The sequence below is a fragment of the Pygocentrus nattereri genome, chromosome 20, assembly GCF_015220715.1.
Source record: "Pygocentrus nattereri isolate fPygNat1 chromosome 20, fPygNat1.pri, whole genome shotgun sequence".
Lineage (NCBI taxonomy): Eukaryota > Metazoa > Chordata > Actinopteri > Characiformes > Serrasalmidae > Pygocentrus > Pygocentrus nattereri.
Window position 1 is genome coordinate 17282730 of NC_051230.1, and position 22149 is coordinate 17304878.

At 37.1% G+C, this 22149-nt stretch overlaps 1 protein-coding gene across 4 annotated transcripts in view; it reads left to right on the forward strand.

Moving 5' to 3' along the window:
• edil3a (EGF-like repeats and discoidin I-like domains 3a) overlaps positions 1 to 22149 on the forward strand; it is a 254954-nt gene that overhangs the window by 120689 nt on the left and 112116 nt on the right. For all 4 annotated transcript variants that reach the window (XM_017695575.2, XM_017695577.2, XM_017695576.2 and 1 more), the window contains exon 5: positions 21176 to 21289. In XM_017695575.2, the coding sequence (XP_017551064.1) occupies positions 21176 to 21289 (114 nt within the window). The remainder of the gene's footprint in view (positions 1 to 21175; positions 21290 to 22149) is intronic.

Sequence of the window (22149 nt, forward strand, 5' to 3'; positions counted from 1 at the left end):
CTCCGTCCCGAGCTGAAGCACCTGCAATGGATTCCAACTCTCCCTCCCACACCAGGCTAACAGCCCTCTTTCAAACAACCTAATAAAAATGTGAAATAAATCTTCTATAGAGATCAATTACCAAACCTCTGCATACCTATGACTTTCATCTGAGGTGCTCTTTGGGTTAAGGCAGTATGTAGGGGAATCTTAACACAGAACAGAGCTAAAAGTAATAATAAACAAATCTAAATTAAATTTAAGTACAATTTAAGTAAAATTTCCATGCATGTTCTTCTGTTATTGTTACAGCTACGCCCTTGGAAGTTATGCTTATTATTGATTCAGTATCTTGGCACTTGTTACTTAGGAACTACTATGTTATTACTGATATATTAGCACATTATGCAGTTTTAAAGTGAGAAACTGATGTGTGTGCCAACATACAGGCCATCATTAGGGTTACTACTACTACAACTGCTATGGTCACTTCTATCAATAATAATAATAATAATATAATAATAATAATATTAAGAAGAAGAAAAAGAAGAAGAAGAATAGAAAACTACTATGAAGTCTTGAAATAAGAATAAAACAACTTATACTAACCATTCTTTAGAGTGGTGTGACAAAGTTTTCACTTTAGACAAACAACCTGTTTTTTTTTCTTTTTCAACTTTAATTTCTCTACATCAGCTACAATGGAAGCTGCTCTTTACATTGTGTGGAAATTTCAAGATAAATAGATCAACAGCAGTGATCCAAAATTACTTTAAATTACTGTTTTATCTATTTATATTTACTTACATTCAAAGTTATGAAAGTTAAGAAAATCTTCACTGTATGATGACATTCTTAGGAACCAGGCATGATCATGTCTACAATGTAAGTATAGCCATTGTTTTTACTGTCCAGAACCACTAGTGAATCCACATATTTCTTCTGAGGTTTTATGCAATACTGATAACTGTAAATTGATAAATGGATAAATCATAAAACAATGTCATAGGTGTCTGTGGAATTCTCTTTTTAATGCTTGAGACAACAGGTTCTTATCCCCACCACTGTGAACAATTTTCACTGTAAGTTCTTCTAGAACAAAGTATCTCATATCAAGCCACTCATTTCTTTATGCTGAGATTCTGTATAATTCCCCTTTAAGACAGCCTTTTTCACATAAATCCAGGAATTGAATTGTTTCTACATAGAACCATGAACACGCAAAGGACCCTTTGCATGATTAAAAGGTTCTCCACATGGTGAAATGGTTCTTCAGATTGATGAAGAATGTGCTGTAGATGGTTCTATATAGAACAATTTGAAAAGGATTCTAAACCCTTTGTTACTGTAGTGGGTAACACCTTTGCCTTCTACGCTGTAAACTGGGGTTCAATACCCCACCAGGGCAAGCACCCTACACTATACCAATAAGGGTCCTTGGGCAAGACTCCTAACACCACCTTGGCCTACCTGTGTAAAATGATCAAATTGTAAGTCGCTCTGGATAAGAGCGTCAGCAAAATCCCGTAAATGTAAACAGTGTCAAAAGCGGTTCTTCTATTGTTACAAGCTATATAGAAGCCTTTTCAAAACGAACCTTCTACAGCACATTCTCCATCAATCTGAAGAACAATTTCATGATGCAAAGAACGCTTTAATCATGCAAAGGGCCCTTTGAGTGTTCATGGTTCTATATAGAACCACTTTCTTTAGTAAAAAAAAACCCTGAAGAATCTTCTTTTTAGAGTATAGGTAATAGTCACTGATCATTTGTTATTTCAGAGCAAATCCAATCCACTTCATTTTTATGTATTTATTTGTTTTTATTTTGTACTTTGGCTTGAGAAAGCAAAAGAAACAGCTACCGCCTGCTACTCTATGGACAGATGTTGCCTTTTAAATCTCACCACAAAGGTAGGATTAGGATAATAGAAGACGAAGAATGACCACAGTAAAGCCTACCACAAAGACAGTAAAATGAATGTTCGCCCACTCTTTAAAGCAATGCGTTTTTGATGCTGTAAAGGAGACACAGCTGAAGTCTGAGATCCACTAATAACATCAAATATCTCCCGCTACTAGGCAACCAAAACCCCAAACCAAAGCGCTAAGCTAAGCTTCAGAAAACACTTCCTGGCGTCACATCAAAGCTTAACATCACAGTGTGTGCTGTCGAGCTAAATCGAAACACATATAAACACACTCAGCGGAAACCAAAACAAAAAAAACACATACATCCCAGCACCCTATGATAAACACAAACCTGGCCAGCGTGCTGGTCAGCCCCCAGCACTTCCTCTCATCTCGCAGGTGTTTTCTAGAGACTTCTATCATTGCTGAGGTCCATGCTGCGTGTGTACTGCAGCTTCTCAGCAGCCGATCTGTATGCGCATCACACACCCTACTATGTCTTTCACCCCAGGGGGAAGATGACACTCCAAGTGTTCTTTTGAGCGCGATTGAGGCGGGCTTTCAAGGACCCTCTAGAAGCTGCTAAGTCTTCGGCGGCGGCCTTGTGGTCTTTTTCTCTTTTCCGGCTTTTTCTTTCTCCCGGGAAGTCTCCTGGAATGATCCATTGAAAGCTTTACAGTGAAAATGCTAAAGGAGATTTTGATCTCCGCAACACTTTCAATTGTGTTTATGTGACCAGGAAGCTGCCCATTCCAGCACATTTCATAGTCATGGACTTGTAGTCTTAAAAGTAAAGGCTCCTTTTAGCCTCGATGGATGGTTCTAGGAAAAAAACTCCTAGTTGATATAAAAGTGTTATGTTATAAGGAAGTTCTTTAAGCTTTACGAAAGTTCTACACACTCAAATTTCTCATTTTTAAAAGCAGTTCTTTGTGAACCATCTATGGAAATGTTTTTTTTTAAGTAACTATGTGTGGTTCTACTGTGGCATCTCTCCAAAGAACCCTTGGTTTCAAGTCATTCCATGAAATATGTACAAAATAGACATGCAAATTTTAATGCCAAGAAGCCACATTTTTTGTTCTCCAGACTTTGAACTAGAGGTTGCTTTTACCCAAGGACATCTTTGCAGTTCTTTCAGTTGTGTTTATGTGTCCACACAGCTGCTCATTCATGCACATTCAATAGACATGCGCTCCACTAAATGAAGGTTTTTCTTGGTTTTGATATATGGTTCTAGGGAAAAAATCCTCTGGTATTTTTATATGGAAATTTTGTGTTATAATGTGGGTTTTTAAGATTTAAAAGCGTTCTTCAGACCATCTCATTTATAAAAATGATTCTAAATGTTCATGTCAATAAATGTTTTTTTTCTCCAAAGTTTGAATTAAATGTTGAATTACAAGCTGCTCATCCATGCACATTACCTAGTCATATACAATAAAGGAAGAATCCTCTTGGTTTGATCATGGTGAAAAATAACAATAAGAACTGCAGCCCAGTCACACTGGACTTGTAACACAGGAGAATATGGTAAGGTGGTTTCAGGCTAAACTGGTTGCTTCACTAACTGTTATCAAACTTAGACCTTCTACCATATTTTTTCTTCTAATAACAGTTAATTAGTGATTTTTGTATTAAAAAAATGAATATGATTGTGCATGACAGGTTAAGCATGATGAACCTTGTGAGCCTTATGAAGGAAACAACTCAGCTCCTCTTAAATGATGTCACTTAGTTTTCATCATATTTCTTACTGTGACAGTACATTATTTTTAAGGCTGAATAAGTTGGTGTGACAAAGTGGAAAGCAAAAGTTAAGGACACAGACAATTTAGGAAATTTTACTCATAATTAATAGGCCTCCTTCACCAATAACCTAAATTTGTTCTTCAGAAAAGTCCTAAGAAAAAAATGTACATCAAATTCATGACATGTTCTTAAAGTGCAGAACTGTTCACACCTTTGTGCTCTTGAGTGTGTGTAGTTTCTGTTCTTATCTAAGAACAAATCCCAAATAAGAAAACATTATTGGTGAATATCAGAATCTTCATAAAAACTGCACAAGTGTGTTTAAAGAAGAAATTTCTTCTTAAAAAACATGTGGTGAAAGAGGTCCACTGTTCTTAGATAACAAGATAACATTTACATTATGTACTGTTTATATATATATATATATATATATATATATATATATATACAGTACTGTGTGAAAGTCTAAGCAAATTTTTAAACAATTGACCTCAGCAATGAGTTTATCACAATATACATTAGAATAAAGTCATATTCATAATTCAAATAAACATAAAAACAATAAAAAGTAACAAGAATTTCTTGGGTCCATATTTTTCCTTGACACCTTCATAGCCTCCACAGAGACAAACACACGATGTAACAAAAAACAAACACACAATGTAAACTCATTATTAATTAATAATCTATACATTTTGGTTATTTAAATATTAACACTCTCACCAAATAAAAAGATATTGAAAATGTGTCTTGGGTGCCTAAGGCTTTCGCACAGCACTGTATACATTATATATATATATATATATATATACACACACAAACACACACACATCTTCTAAGCTTTTCCTTCAGGGTCGCAGGGGTGCTGGAGCCTATCCCAACTGTCACTGGGTGAAATGCACGATAGGCAGGATACACCCTGGACAGATACAATCACTCACACACTCACACCTAGGGGCAATTTAGCATGTTTTGTTTTTTGTTGCAGGCAGCTGCTCATTAATCTAGTGTTTGAGTATCCTCTTGTAGTTCTTTACTGAAAATATCAATGATAGGTGCCTGCTTATGCTGGATTACAGATTGGACAAGCTGATAAAACCAATACTGCACTCTGACTATGGCTCCAGTAAGGGGTTTCTGTGTCTGGGTCTAAGTTTATAGCAAAAGGAAATGAAATCCTGCTTGAGTATCTCTTCTTTTTTCTGTTTCAAAGGGGCACATAAAGAGCAGAGCACAATTCTGGCTGACCATAGTGTTGGGTAAATGTCTCATGCTTGACCAAAATTAAGCCCCCATGACCTACTGTGCACTGCAGCTTCTCACTCACTGTATCAAAGTGGTCTAGGATCTGTTATACACTCAACATCTCACTTTATTACAAACACCTACATTCTCAGAAAAAAAGGGACGACACTGTCACTGTGGTGGTACCCTCAGGGTTACGTCCAGTACCTTTAGTCAGGGAACATAACTGTACCATAACAATCCATTGAAGTTATAATTTCTAAGCTGTACTGACTCCACACATCCCGTCTCGTCTCCAGGCTTTTATTTTAATGTTCTGATTTAAAACGTTCGGTTATGAAAAGGTACAAATATCTACTTTTCCACTAGGAAAAACTCATGTAAGGTACATCACTGGACCTTAAAAACACTGTTGTACCTTTGAGGGTACACTTACATTGTTTGTACCTTGTTGAATGAATCATGTATCTGCATAGTATGTTTATTTCTAACAGTTACCTTGTACTTTCATACACTGGCTACTTTATTAGAAACATCTACCTATACTCCCATTTTCCGGTCTCCTTATTAGAAACACTTACCTGTATCTCCACTCACTGGCCACTGTATTAGAAACACCATGACCATTAATCTAGGCTAGACTGACAAAAATGGCCAGTGAGGCTAAAGATACTACCAGCACACCAGAAAGGCAGACCTACGGTGTTTCTAATAAAGTGGCAGTGATTATAGGGATTTGATTTGTTATGAGACTGAGCATAGCAAACAATTCTCTGCCTCAGTGTGAATATACAAATTTCACAATTTAACAATTATGGAAGCAGCTCTGCAAACGAATCCTGTAACGCAGATCCTCTTGAAAACAAAGAAGGGGAGCTTTCCAGCATTCTGCTGCGGTGTGGCAATGGCAGGAAAAGGAGATTACCTTTCATTGTGTTAATTAAGATTTGAGCATTAACAAATGTGACAGCACTACGAGCTATTAGCGCCGACTTATTCTAATGAGGGTCATTCCTATGTGCTGCTTAAAAGCAGGCACACCGGTAGGCTGTTGAATATGCATAGAGACATTTTTTTGTATTGTCTGTCTGGATTTTTGAAAGGAAAATGTAAACAGTGAAGCAATTAGGTTTCACCACTTAGTCACTACAAACGAGTTGATGGCTAATGTCAAGGCATTGTCGTTGGTGGGGCTAAGTGGCTGCGGAGTGTTTTATATGTGACAAACTTGGGCAAGCCCTTTGTTTTCCAAGTTCTTCACCATGTTTAATTTGTGTGCATATTACTTACAGACCATTCATATTATTTATATGAGGCCAGCACCCTTTTGGAAGGCTATTAAACAAGAAGTAAATGGAAAATGATTTTTATCTGTTTTTGGATCTAATCAAGTTAATACTTACTTGCTTCAAAGAATGTCAAGTTCTTAAATTAGACTATTTGAGATTACTTACAAAGTTCCTGAACCTATATGACATGTAGTTATCTATAAAAAATGACATATGTAAGTTAAAAATTAAATATGGCCTGTAGTTTTTCTACTTTGTCACTTTTTATTGATGTAGCTCCACTGGAAAACATCAGCACTGATTTTAACATGTGATTTGCATGACACTTATTAATATTATTGTGTATTAGTCTCCATTACTTGTTAGCTGCATTAGTGCAAAACCAATACGTAGTGCTTTCTTTTACTGTCCTTCAAGTTCTAGGTAAAGTAAGTGTGAGGTACAAACTCCACAATGCTAAGTAATTATGGAAAAATTATGTTAAAAAATAAGTTCCAAGGTAGTCTAACTTAATTACACTGAAATGCCCAACAGGTTTCATTTATTAACTAGGTAAGTACAATTTGGTTCAAACAACATAGTACTATGCAATCATTTGGGGTAAACATACTAGGTAGTTATTTTACGAGGTAAAAAGATTGTACACAAGTAAATTAGAAAGAATCTCACTTAGTATGTACATGTTTATTACCTACAGTCAATGCTGAATCAGGGTTTTAATAGAAAGCAATGATTCTCACTGTGGTTTTGCTGATTCCTTTAAGTTTATTTCAGAAAACTACCATTTATTTTATGCCATCATTTTATTCCATATAACTTAGTCTGCCCTTAATAGCTGGAACGTATTAATCATTTCAGTGTAACTTATTATACTCAGAGATAGAATGGCCATGTAACGCGGAGCAAGGAGGTGGACGCATACGCTGAGTTAAGCGAGATTTATTAGGGGCAAATCCAGGATCATGGTCAGGACAGTCCAGGGTCATAGAGCCAACACGGATAGATCGGGGGGCAGACATGACATTAACCAGAATAAACACAACAAGCAGAGACCGAGACATAAAACAACACAGAGATTCAAACAAAGACTGGCCAATACAAGGGGCAAACACAGGGCTTAAGTACACAGGGATAACGAGGGACAGGTGAAAACAATCAGGGTGGAGTTACCAAACAAGGGGCAGGACTTGAAAACCAGAAAAAATGCACATGGAAGATCAAAACAAAGAAGCACATGAAGTAGTGGGAGGAGCCAACTGTGACAGGCCATTAGGAGGACTGGGATGATTCCCAGTGGGGGTGTACTTGTACACTAAGGTTACAAATGGCTAACTTAATTTTCATCTACTATCACACACAAGAAAATTAAATAACTAGCTAACTAGGAGTCACACTAGATCTCAGCCAAGTTACAGCATATTTAACGTGTCCACACACATGGATTTCAAAAGAGATAAACTGTATTTATTATTATTCAAAAATATGAGAAGTAGTCGCTTGGTCACAGGGGGTGGGGTGCTGATGAGGAGATCACTGTTCTTGTAGTGGGTCCAGAAAAACATCTAGAGGTGAATTTAATTTTCAGTCCAGCCCTGGTAATACAATACTGTCTATACCCATCACTGTTTTACCTAAAATAAATACACAGCACTTTTAAGTTTGTCACACTTACCTGGTTAATATTGAGAATTTCTGGGACTGTAAAAGAAAGCATGACAAAACTAAAGAAGCAACCTTCAGACACCATATCATGGTGACTGATTGTAGTTGACTGATTACATGTCAGGTAATGAAAAGAATTTGTACGTTTGATTTCAAATTGTTTTAGTGTTGAAGGAAAATATTTGTTTAATCACAGGAGCCATTCAGATACAATGTAAAAGTGAAAAAGTCTGGATTTTTATGCAATTGCTTCTCTCCCACACTTCTAAGTCTGTCTTGCATGGTTCTCTGTGCAGTAATGGTGAATCTCCCAAGCTTGGAGCAGGCCTGGAGCAGGTGTCCACTCTGCAGGGGTCACTGCTGCCCACTGTATTGGCCATTTCCCATCCCCTGTGTTCTCTCCCCCGGACATTGGCACTATCAGTTTAGCTCACAAATCTCTTGCCTTTCCACCATACAGTGCTATTCATCGCTCTCATTATATCCCGACTGAGAGCTGCTTTGTAGGAAAGATGTAGGTGTGAGAGACACAGAGACTGAGAGATAGAAAGAGAGAGAGAGCGACCAAGAGAGGACAGTCAGAGGGAACCCTGAATCTAGTGATTGAGTGAGGTGTCGTTAAGGCCAGATAAAGATTCACAAGCTGTGTGTGTGTGTGGGTGAATGTTGATTGGTAAAGAGCTGCAGATCTATAGGTATATACATACAAATAAACCACACATGTAGAAGCTTTTGTGCACAATATAGTAACCAGTCACCCTCTCTCACACTTTCCCCCTCTTTCTCTGCTTCTATTTCATTCTCTTCCTCCCCTCTCCCCCCCTCTCTCCCCCTCTCTCTCTCTCTCTGGAAATGGCTGTATGTGCTCAGAAGCTGAAATCAGGTTAAGTCTCCACTGTCTTGCGGCTAGCCTAGCACTTCATCAGTCAGACAGCAGACAATGGCCCAGTGCAGGACAGGCCAGGCTCTGCTGTCTGACCGCTCGGGAGAATGTCTGGGAGAGCATTCTAATAGATAAACCCTCATTTTTATTCTATACCACTCATTACCAAATCCACTCTACCAATCCATACCATCTATTACCAAATGCTTATTAAAATTCATTACCAAATCCTTATTTCTATTCCATATCATTCATTATGAAAAAAATCATTACCATTCAATACCATTCATTAACAAACCTTCATTACCATTCATTACCAAATCCCTCATTTCAATTCCAATAACATTCATTATCTGATTCCTGTTGCCATTTAATATATTTCAAATCCACATAGCATTCAAATAAAATGACTACTTACCATTTGTTATCAAAAGCTCATTAACATTCCATCCCAATGCCATTCCATACCATTCCATTACAATTCCATGGCATTAATTACAAAATCTTCATTACAATAACAAACCATTCATTACCAAATCCTATATACAATTTCAGTAACACTTCCTACAAATCCTATAATCATAATGTTTTATAAATGCTTATATAGCTTGTATAATTGCTTTTAAGTAATAATTACATGCATAATACTTTATAAATGAAAAGTTTATTGTGTAATTTTTTTAGTTAAAGTCTCAGAATCATGTGTCATATTTCTCTATTGCTATGGTACATAGTCAGTCAGTATTGTACTCTTACAGTAGTCTCTGAAGCATCATGGCAATGGTGATCCACATGTGTGGTCAGGGAGCTGGGGCTTTAACTCGCTGTGATGGCTCTTAGTGGATGGACCGAGGTGACAGTGATGGCAGAGTTTTGTTTACCTGACCTTGAGCCTCTAAGTGTGTGTGTGACTCTCCGACTGTGGATTAGCTACTCTCTCCCTGGAGGTAATCCCCCCCCATCCCCCACCCTCTCCCTCTCAATCCACCCCTCTCTCTCACACACTCCTGATTGCTCTAAAGTCTCACACCTCAAACCACAACAATCCTTTGGCCTTTCACAAAAAGAGTCTTCAGTTATGCCAGACTGGGTTTGTCCCTATGTAGACCAGGGCTGCCATGTGGCACCAAAGTGATTTGTTGTTCAGCGCTAAATGGCTCAGCGGGTATGAAGGAACTAGCAAAAGCAACGCTTTCCAAGAGAAAGCATCTAGAGGTACAGCTGTCAGTGCACTTGTTGCAAGTGCCAGACCTTAAATGATACAATTCCAGAAAAATCCTAAAGTATTTATATTCCTATGAATAGAATCATTGGCTCTTCTTTATGTTGGGTCATGAAAGCAGCTAAGGCAATTGGTCATGTTTTCACTGTTACAGATCATTTACAGTAGTACAGCCTATCATCACTGTTGGAACAAAACTTCATAGCTCCAAAATTAGAACTTTTACACATGGTATAACAACCTTAATGTTAGTGTAACATTTTTTGATCTGTTGATCAAATTGTAACACAATGCAAAGGGTAACTAGATATTTCAAGTTCTATAAATAAGACAAATGACAACAAAAATGGAGAAATAATGTGTTTGCTCAACAGTAACATGTAACACTTTAGTTTTTACTCTTAACATTAGTTGTATTAGTTGTATTTCATTAATATATGTGATTCACAACAGGTTCACAACAGGTTCTTAGATCATTACTATAAACATGGGAGTTGCCCAAAATTGTATTCTGCCATCTTTCTTGTATTCTTTATACACATGACTACATTGGTCACAATGAGTGCATTTACATGCACTCAGTAATTCGATCATAATCGGATTTCTGCAGCTGTCTGATTATCCAAATGGTTATGTAAACAGCATACTGCGATTTCTTAGATTGGAGTAAGGTCTAGAAATCCAATTTTAGTTAATTATCAGATTTTTCAGTGCATGTGTACTGTTACTCTGAAATACTCCGATCACTCAGCCTGCACATGAGCGAAACAGATGGTGGTACTCGAAATAAGCAAATGGTGTTGTCAACGGCAAAACACCTTTGGAGTAATGCTGAAACCAACTACATGCTTAATGAAATAAAAGATTTAAATATTCTTTATCTTCTATATGATGTATGTGCCCCGCGACCCTGACGGAGAAGCGGCTTAGAAAATGGATGGATGGATGGATGGATGGATGATGTATGTGCAGTGGCTCAATGTTTAGAAAAAAAGGTGTGGCATGGAGTTTGAGTTTTACATCACATTTACATCACATCTTGTGAGTTCATTGGCTGGTTGTAGATCTGGAGTACCCCCATTATTTGATTACTCAAGTTCATGTAAACATGTTGATCAGATTACTGACAAAATCAGATTTTCTGCAGTTATCAGGTTGTTAAGTGTATGTTAACACAATCAATGAATTGGTGAAAATGTTTTATGTACATCCATGACACAACCTTTGTAGGTCTGGTTTTGATGTAATGAGCTGGTGCTTTTGTTGGTGTAGCTCTAACAGTCTGGTGTTGAGTGTGTCTATAAGTGAGGACTTGATGACTGACATCCATAAATGTGTCAGAGCTCTTCTGCTTCTGACCATTAATGGTCAGGAAGTGGAAAGAGTGAAGTAATCTTCTTCACTCCAAGCACTTACACTGTCAGAGAACTCAATCACAGACTTTCTGTTTTGTACCTGCTCCAAATGTATGGCGTTCCCAGGCAAAGAAAGCTCCAGTTCTGTAAAGCCCTTTCTCTACAACCCCAAAAAGTGCCTTTTGAGTGATGGCAATGACATTTAACCAGTTTTGGTTCCCTACAAAACCTTCCAATAGATGGTTGTAGTTGTGATGTGTGAGAGTGAAGAACCTTTTTAAAGTATAAAGACACCTCCACAAAATGTAAAGTTTCTAAATTTTTTTCTAGAACTGTACATCCAAGCCAAGAACAATGTAGGAACCTTTATATTTAAAAGTGAAGTCATATAGGAACTGCACTTGGAACAATGGAACAATTAGAGAAAATCGTGCCCTCATCGCCAAAGATCTTCAGTGCCAAAATAACTAGTATCTTTAGTTATGAGATGAGTTTAAAGGTGTACGGCATACTTCATGCAAGTATACAAAAGCAAACACTTTGAGTGACACAATTTAAGCATTATCATGCTACAAAATGTGTCTTGATGGAATTTTATAATGCAACGCAAATGCAAGTTGCATTGTGAGTATTTTAGCAAGCGGCACCAAAGTGACAATCAAGCCTGGATGAGATGTCTTGTAACTCCAGCTTGCTTTTGTCTAGTCAGCACACATGGAAGTTTGATGGGTTTCCTGCAGAACTGGTTCAATCATATAAGCATATATATGATACATAATCACCTCTTCATTTCAATACATGTAAAGCAATACATACTCTTCTACTGTCAACACATTAGTCGTTGAAGCCATTGGAAAAACCATTCACAGGACCTCTGATATATTCCTCAATATAAGAATGCATATTAAGTTTGCATTGCTATTTGTGTGCACCGCCATTTGTTTTCACATACTTGCATTCAGCATGTTTCAGGCTGGAGGCAAAAGAAAAAAAAAAAACAATCTCTCAGTAACAGCAATTTGGAAACACAACATTTTATTGCAATTTAACACTTTTTGTTTTTGTTCTTACTTACAGTGTGTGTCTTTAAAGCTGCGAATGGTTGTTCATCACTTTATGTAGCATAAGTCTTGAGGCATGACTCCAAGTCAAGTCTTGAAACTTTGGACATAAACCTTAGTTCTGATTGCATAAGTAACAGTTATATAGTTATTAACATAATTAACAATCTATTAAACAACAATTAAGTGGCCATATGTAGGGGCCTATATAGGTTTTTTTTTTAATCTGTGTTTGTAACATTTAATATCTTAAGTATCTTCCTTGGTAGGAGTAGGTTTTACCTAAAAGTTCAATTTTGCCCTAAAGAAATGCCACCAACCAATTGTTCTTAGCAACTAAAAAGGTCTCAATATATGGAATATGGAAGTTCTTTAAGTCATATATTGGATTGGCTATATTTGGTACAGGCCCTATTTTCCCCACGTTCTTCCTCATCACAGATGAGTACAGATCTATAAAGGCAAAACATTCTTTATCTTTAGGGCTCAGCTTTGCTTAACTTTCCATCAAAAATGGTGTATGTGCATTCATGTGAATTTGCAATCATGACTTATTCCCAAGACTTGGTATGAATCCATGGAAACTGTTGTCTGAAATATAAAGAAGCGGAAAAGCCAAACGGGAAATAAATACTGCTGCATTGAATCAAGATTAATTCAGGACTAAGCCACCACTCTGTCACAGTATGTCGTCACCACACCGTGATATTTCATTTATAAGTGCATTTTACTCCCTTGAAACATCTCGTTCAATAGAGTGTGCAATCAGATGCTTATGCCGTGCTCATGGGTAATTCTTCTTTGATGTTTGGTATCGCAATCATCTACTCATTGACTCTCAGACTCCCTGTAGTGTCTGAGAGAATGACACTGTTGTTTTTCATAGAGGAACCTCTAGAGAGCTTTGGTTGCAACCATCAGCATCTACAATTAATTTCATATCCTGTTCAAACATGCCTATGACATTAGTGTCATCAATACAATTGGACTGTCTCCTGTCAAACAACCGGCAGATTTATAGCAGATAATGACAAACATTTGTGCTCATTTAGAATTTTCAAGAGGCTAATGGCTTAATGATGATTTGCTCTTGCTGGAGTCAGTAATGCGCTCTTGAGTCTCCGTTTGTCAGGTTAATGATCTCTAATGAGAGCAGTAGGACTCTCACGATAGAATTAATTAAAACATAATCCATTTTGATTGTGACAATCTCCTGCTATCAGGATTGCATCCTTCTGACAAGGGCTTGTTTGTCCATTTTCAAGCTAAAGTTCATTCGATTCATTTTTTTTCTTCATGGTAATGGGTCCACTATGATGCACAGGATAATTATGGGGTGATGGTAATGTAAATCAGTCTCTAGGTCCTTAAAAGGCCTGGTACCAGAGAGAACTTACTGAATGTGACTTCAGTTTCTTCCAGAGCCATCCTGAAGAGCTGTAATACCCATCAAACCAACACTCAAGTGTTCCTCAAAATCTTGATTATATATATTAAGCGCAAAAGATTTTCGGAATTTTGACATTTTTTTTAGACATTAAAGGCTTATATTAAAATGCATTAAATATGGTTATGTTTCTGTGTAACTTCTGTAAATTTAGCAAAGTTAAAATAAAGAAATATAGAAAAAAACTGCCACTTTTCAGTTAAGTAAGATACCTTACTTAAATACCTGGAAAGGTTTTGTAACACTTCATAAAAAAAACACCTTAATAAGCAGCAACTTAACTCCTTAAGCTACTGTGAAAATTAGTCATAGCATCTGTTTTGAACACAGAAGAACAATGTTTAATTTACACTGTATTCACTCTTAAGTCCAGAGAGACACAAACAAACACTATGAGTTCATTCAGCACTGGGGGTTTTGCTGAGAAATAAGTGAGAATGCTGTGAAAGAGCTGAGAATTACAAAGTTTGATTTAATTGCCTCCTATAATCAACAGTTCTGGTTCTTAAAGGAAGTTCAAAAGTTGAACAGTGGCAAATGTGTGCTATACATCCATCTGCAGCACACTGTGCATGACGCAAAAGGCCAGACGTAGCTGAATCTGATGAATGTGTGAGGACCTGCACTGCACTGTTCTGCAGTCTGCATTGTAGTGATATTGGAAGAAGCCAGCAGAGTTCAGTAATAACCCATAATGAAAAATGAAATATGGAGAAGTTGATAAATGGAGCTTTATGTGGGAAAAGCCAGAAGGGCCAAAAGTAAGCCTCCTGTTTCACAACTTCAATCAAACCATGTATTCTGGAGCTTAGCACCAAAACAATGGAATGCCACTTATCAAAACTAGAGAAGGGGGTGCGACAGCTAGTGTAAACCACAGAGGGTGGGGGAAGAACATTTAAATTGAGGTCTGGATTCTGTGGTTGGGGAATATGTTAAATGGTACTGCGGGCTGGTATACACAAAATACCATACAAAAGTCAGAAACTACACTTTAGTTATATTACTTCCAGTTAAAATAGCCAAGGTATGTAGCAAGTTATTGTGCAAGTTATTCATTTCTCATGAAATGTTTCTGAAGAAGCTTCAGAGAAGACATTCCACCCACAGAAAAGGGAAAATATGTTTTAAAAGTATTGTCTTCATTATTATTATTATTATTATTATTAGTAGTAGTAGTAGCAGCAGTATTATTATTATGATTAGTAGTAGTAGTAGTATCAGTAATAGCAGTAGTAGTAGTGTATAAGAGCTAAATACTAAAACATTTCTTATATTTAGATGTATTTTTAGGTGTATTTTTGTAAGAGTATAAAACAAGCATCTCCAAAATAGTAACTTTACAGGAGAAAGCAAAAACACTCTTACCTTTCAATGTAAGTCCATTTAAAAAGATTTTATTCAAAGTGAGTTTAGAGCATTTCTATTGGTCCGGTCATCATGAAATTTTCACATAAGATAAAGGAATGTTGGTGTGTTGAAATGATGCAGAAATACAAAAATCAACAAAAATGGACAGCCCTGCTATGTTTTCTGCTTTTTATCTTGAATGTGAAAAATGAATGATTTGTACTTAATGGCCATTGTTACTGACAGGTGGTCTGACATTTGTACTGCTTACAACAGATGTTTTATGATTTAAATTTGTTGAATATGGACAAAGACATGACCATGGCTCCATAGCCTAGCCCTTAGTTCTCCTCTTATGGTTTTATACTGTGTATTACCAGACAGGCATATGCTAAAGCCACAATCAGGCATTGCAAATACACCAGCAGCCCCAGCAGTAAATCAGATCTTTACAAGGGATGCTGATCTTTAGAGGGGATGCTGATTGACAGACATTAGTCTGCCACTCTACTGTGAACATGCTAAGATTAGCAACAGCGCTAGCTTTGATAATGGTGTTACCATCCAGAAACAACATTATAGGTCACACCCCCATGGACTGGAATTCCCACATAGCTATCAATCATCTCTTCTTACTTGTCATTGCTTGTGAATGAATTCACTGAATGTAGATGTGACCTTTTTTGAAATGTTGTTATGTAGGCTTTCACTGCATACAGGTTTTATTACATGGTTTTAACACAATTTCATGCAGGAGGATTCTGTCCCTGTCAAAAAAGTGATTCACTGTCGCATTACCCAGTGCAGTGATGCAGTCAGGCTTATGTGGTTTGTAGTGATTTTTTATTTCCTTTTAAATGAACTTTAAAGAGCCTGTAATCTATGGTTTTCTTTTCTTTAGTTTTTTTACACTGAGGCATGGTGTTACATGCCAAAAACATAATTTCATTACAATTTTCCACCTTTAATTCCCACTAGGAATTAAACAGGCTGAATAATGCAAGGTCTTCCCTGAAAGAGATGTTGACTGGAAGGGAGCATGTACAGGCACTAATGCAAGCCCATATCATGAGAGATGCAGACTTCTGAACTGTGTGCTGATAATGAGCTGAATGTTCCCTCTCCTCTTGAGTCTGCAGGACACAGCATCTGTGGTTTCCAAAAAGAATGTCAAATTTTGGATTCATCTGACCACAGAACAGTTTTCCATTTTGCCTCAGTCCATTTTAAATGAGCTTTGGGTCAGAGAAGACGGTGTCGTTTCTGGATCGTGTTGATATATGGCTTCTTCTTTGCATCATACAGCTTTAACTTGCATTTGGGGATCACATAGAAAACTATGTTCACAGACAATGATTCCTGGAAGTGTTCCTAAACCCATGCAGTGACATCCAGTACAGAATCATGCCTGTTTTCAATGCAGTGCCCATTGGGGGCCCCAAGTTCACCAGCATCCAATATTGACCGTCTGCCTTGTCCCTTGCATACAGGAATTTCTCCAGATTCTCTGCATTTTTTGATGATATTATGTACTGTAGATGGTCGGATATCCAAGGTCTTCACAATTTTACATTGAGGATTTTTTTTCTGAAATTGTTCCGCAATTTTTAGACTGTTTTTCACAGAATGGTGAACCTCTGCCTGTCTTTGCTTCTGAGAGATTCTGCCTCTCTAAAATGTTCATTTTATACTCAGTCATGACTTTATTAGCTGTTCCTGCGCATCTAGCTGTTTTTTTATTAGCACCACTTACTTTTCCTGCCTTTTGTTGCCCCTGTCCCAAATTTTTTGAGATGCGTTGCTGCCATTAAATTCTAAATGATAATGTTTTTCATGAAATGGTAAAATGTCTCAAATTCAACATCTGATATGTCTTCTATGTTCAATCGTGAATAAAATATGGGTCTATGAAATTTGCAAATCATGCATTTTGTTTCTATTTACATTTACTTACTTTTTTGGAATTGGGATTGTATATGGGCTCTTTAACTTCTTAGTTAAAGCAAGAACAAGTTGTATCATTACCCCACCGCATGCTGTGGATTATGCGTTTTACGTAAATTCCTCAGGCAATAGCAGTTCCTCTCTGTGGCTCAGCATTTCCGCAGGCCACTCTGTCAAACAGGGTGTGATTGTTTCTCCTGCTGAAAGCAGCTGCCCGTCTCTATTCAGCCTAATCAAAGGGGAATAAAGCCAGAGGTGTGCTTTTTGATCAGGCTAATTTGTGCTAGAGATTAGCAAAGCGCCATGGTGGCCTAGCATGGGCTGGAATACCAATAAGACCATCTACACGGATCACGCTTTACATGAAGTGCCACGCCAGCGTCAGTCTGGCTGCTCTTTTCCACTCATTCATTCCATTTTCTCTCATATCCATTTCCCTTGATCGCTTTATTGGAGACCGCATGCTGCTCTATCTGCCTTTCGCTCTGATTCTATTTCTCTTTACTCTCACTCTCTGTCTCCATCTCTCTCTCTGGAGATCATACACTTATGAGCTCAGTCTTGCTTGAAGTGGGTTGCTCTTCACTCTCAGCGTCTCTCGCCCTATTCGGCAATGATGAAGTGAAAAAATGAGAGATTGCCACTGCAGGCCCAACCCTTATCTAACACACACTGAACGTGAGATACTTGTGAAGGAATAGAGAAAGAAGCAATAGAGAAAGCTAACATTACTGCTATGAAGGCAAATATCTTATTGCAACTGTATAAATTTCATCATTACAATGAGAGAATGAGTTACCTGCGTGACAGAAATGACTCAGAAGAGGACGACATCAAGCTGAATGCTAACATTTGCAACACTTGGCTATCTAGATACTTTACCTCAGTTTGATTTGTTTCTACATCCACGTATGCTGCTCTAGGCTAGCAGTAAAGATTGGCTGATACCACACAGTTTCCTACAGGTTTCTTGATGTCATATTGTTGTATGATGTAATGCATGCTGGGTACTGTAGTGAGTGAACATTGATGAATGAAAACATGAAAACTGTAATTTCTGTTAAACCAATAAGGCAAGGGAGCCAGTACTGCACTGCTAAATACTATAAAAAAACCATGTTTAATAACCTCCGATTTTAAATGTATTAATGTTAAATGCCAGTTTAAAGCCAAAATACCCCTTAAATGTCTAATATAAGAAAAGTTACTCTTTATGTTGTGTGAAATTTGTGAATTTATGAAATGGATGAATAAAAAAACCCTATAATGAATAAGGTGAATCGGATTGCAGGTGTGAAAGAGCCTCATTGTGGAGAATTCAAGTATCAGAGTCATGGTAACTGTCTACTGTCAAGAAACAGGTAGATGTACATGTACTTGGCATAAGCACATAGTTACAAGGGATAATACTAAACTGAAGAGTAAAAGAACAGCAGAAACAAAACCGAACCCAATACCATGGGAGTATTTCAAAAGCCAGATTTCTGAGTTTGCTGGATAAAGACCAAAGTTGAGGGCAGTCTGTTGTCCCTTAGCTCCTTTTTTTAATGGACAGGCTTGACTTTAGGCTTAGGTTATATGGCTAAACTACAAAATCCTGCTTTGTGAAATATCCCACAGAGCTATGTCATGAGCTAAACACAACACAAGATTTCACAAAGGTTCACAAAACAAACTTAAAATGCTAGTGAAAATACTACACTACTGTTGCCTACCTTGCCAACACTAACTGCTCTTTACACAATGCAAATGTTTCATAATGAAATGGACTAATAGAAATGGTTCAAAATTACTTATCTTAAAAATTTAAGATTAAGTTAAGAATCTTTTTTTTTCTTCATATTCTTCTGAAAAGTTAGTCATTTTGGAGTGATTCGATTTGGTTCAAACAGTGACAATATGCCAACTAATATGTAAGAAAGTCATAAAAATAAAAACAAAAGCACATGGCTAGAAGGCCTTGGGTCTCACAGCATGAATCCAGGAGGAGGGGCTTGTAACAAAGCCTTTCAAGAAAAAAAAATGTTAACCCAGTTAACCAATGCTAACCCAGTTAACCCATTCTTTCAATGAAGTTTTCATTTTGGAGATAGGATGCTTTCCTTTATAGCAATGATAAAACAGTGATTGGCTGGTACCATGGGTTCTGCACTCATCTTCGTGATAATCAAAGTGTCCTCCTTGATATAAAAGATAACTCTGGCTTAAATACTGAAAATTTGTAAAATAAAATGCTGAAATTCTGAGTGCTGATGAATGACACGACAAGATGAGGCTAGCATATAGGGTATGGGGTTTTTCATAATATAGGCAGATTCATATACCTTTACATCTGAGGGTGATGCAAAGAAAATGGCAAACATTTGTGGACACTCCTTGTTAGTGAATTCAGTTGCTTTAAGGTGCGCAGGAATTCAGTTACAGAGACAGGTTGTATAATATCCACAGAGAAGCATTGACCAATAAAATGGGACACTTTCTGCCAACCACACATGAGCTTAAGGTCATCATGCCCAATGCCAAGCATGGGCTTGAGGGGTATAAAGCCCCCTGAATTGGGCTGTGGGACAGTGGAACAGTGGAAATGTTCCCTGGAGCTCCATCCAACACCTTTGGGATAAGTTGGACTCCAGAACTTACCAAAACTTAACATCAGTACCTGACTTGACTAATGTTTTTGTGGTATGAGCAAGTGCTCACAAACATTTGGCCATATAGTGTAGCTTTCTGTTGAGTATTGTCACCGCCAGGACAAAACTTCTTATCTCCATTTTGGCAATGTAGTTTTTTTATTGTTGTTGTTGTTTGCCTAAATTAGAACAACCAGCTGTTCTTTAAATTGTGTGAAAATTTTGTAGTGAACAAATACAAATGTTTTAACATTTCCCTGAAAAAAACTTTTTAAATTAACTTATGTTTTAAATTAAGTATGTTTTTTCCTTCTCCTGAAAAGTTAGAATTTTGGAAAGGTTTTGTTCAGACAGCCATGATGTACTAAATAATATGCAAAGATTTGTGCCTCCAAGCAGTGCCCTGTATGTTTACTATATATATATATATATATATATATATATATATATATATATATATATATATATATATATATATATATGAAGATTAAAACTACATATAGTTTTAATATATCATTGAAACAAGTGTCAACTACAATGCTTAACATCTGTTGAAACAGGAATAGCTCAGAGCACTGTTTTGTATGCCTTCCCCTTTATTTATACTGACCTCTATCCTGTTTTCTGACCTTAAGGCTTTTGCCAGGTGTGAAACATTGCACATTGTCCTCTTTTGTCTGCTTTCTATGTGACCTCCACCTCCATATATTTGAGTGTGTGGCTGCTTCACCTGCTTTGTTGTTTTTTTTTTTTTAACATTTAATTACTTTTGTCAGTGTAATCCAGAAATGTGAAAAATATCTCAGTACATAGTTCATTCATTAAAATGTCTTCATAAATGTGTTTTCACTCTCTTAAATGTATCTACACCATACGATGAAACCAAAAGCAAAGTATTTCTCCACTTCAAGTTAAAGTGACAGTTTGTTGAAGAATTCATAGTTTTACCCTGACCTTTAGTCCATTTTTATAGGCATCAATACACAATACATCAGAACCATATGAATGCGTAAATGGATCTTTCCACGGTCAAACTGTTCTCTATGAAGAACATCCAGTTCTGTTAGGTTCTTTGAATATATTCTTCACCAAACTATCACTTTCAATCCAGCAGCTTTTCCTTTGTTTTGCCCTTTTGTGTGTTTCTGATGGGATTCCACTCTTGCATCTCTATCACATAACTCGTTCATCAAGTACATTTCAGTGAAGCCATGATATTGCTCTTCACATCAATAGGCGCAAACTTTTGTGCATCTGTTGTCTTAATTTAATTTGATGAAGTGGTTTACTCCTTCTAACTGGGGAAAAGTGAATATCAAATAACAAACAGGCCAAGCTCAATAAACGCTTCCCTCCAGTGCATTTAAATTAGAGAGGTGGGCCACTAATTGCCTCTATTGCTGATTCTAGGCAATGATCAAGCTTTGTGCACATGTGTTTTGCAGATGTTAATGAATGCGAAAGAGATCCGTGTAAAAATGGAGGGATCTGCACTGATCTGGTGGCTAACTACTCCTGCGAATGCCCGGGGGAGTACATGGGAAGAAACTGCCAACATAGTAAGTATAAAAGTTTTTTTGTACAAAATATTAATTGGCTAGAAGACTTTTTTTCAGCAAACTTCAGTTCCTCTGTGTTTGTTGATATTGGATCTTTAGTCTATGGTTATGGGTGCATTGTGACTCACTGACTTGATCATGACTAGCAAGGCTAAACTAGCTAGTACATGGAAATGTAGTTTTGTCTGAAGCAATGGGTAAAATGGGACTGGCTTAATCATGACAAGTAAGACTAGCCTACCTAGCACATAGCAAGGTAGTTTAGTCTGAAGTAATGAGAATACTGGGACTAAATGACTTGACCAAGGCTAGTAAGACTAGCCTAACTAACACCTAGCAGTGTAGTCTAGTCTAAAGTGATGGGTATAAGGGGCAGTCATGGGCTGGAGGTTAGGGAACCTGTGGCCGGAAGGTCGCTCGTAGTGTAGTCTAGTGTAGTCTGAAGTAATTGGTATACTGAGACTAACTGCTAGAAAAAACAACATAGAGCAGCTACTCACCAGCCAAACCAGCATTATGTTGTGTTTTGGATGCTGATTTTCTTGTCATGTTTTTCTCATGATACCATAATCCATAAACAAATGTCTTTCTCTTTGCTGAATATATTGTGGAAAAAGAACCATAAAAATATAAAACATCCTGCTTTTTCTTTATTTTTGCTACAAACTTATGTAGCCCATGCAAAAGTTGTGGCACATTTAGATTTTATCTTTCATTTTTTTCAATATGTTAAACTCAGCAAATAAACAGAATTTGCAGTGTTGAAGAATTTATCCATCTAAACGTTTGCATACAATTGTACATTTGTATATGGCACAAACTACACAACTACATTGTTTAGCACATTTGCAAGAACATTT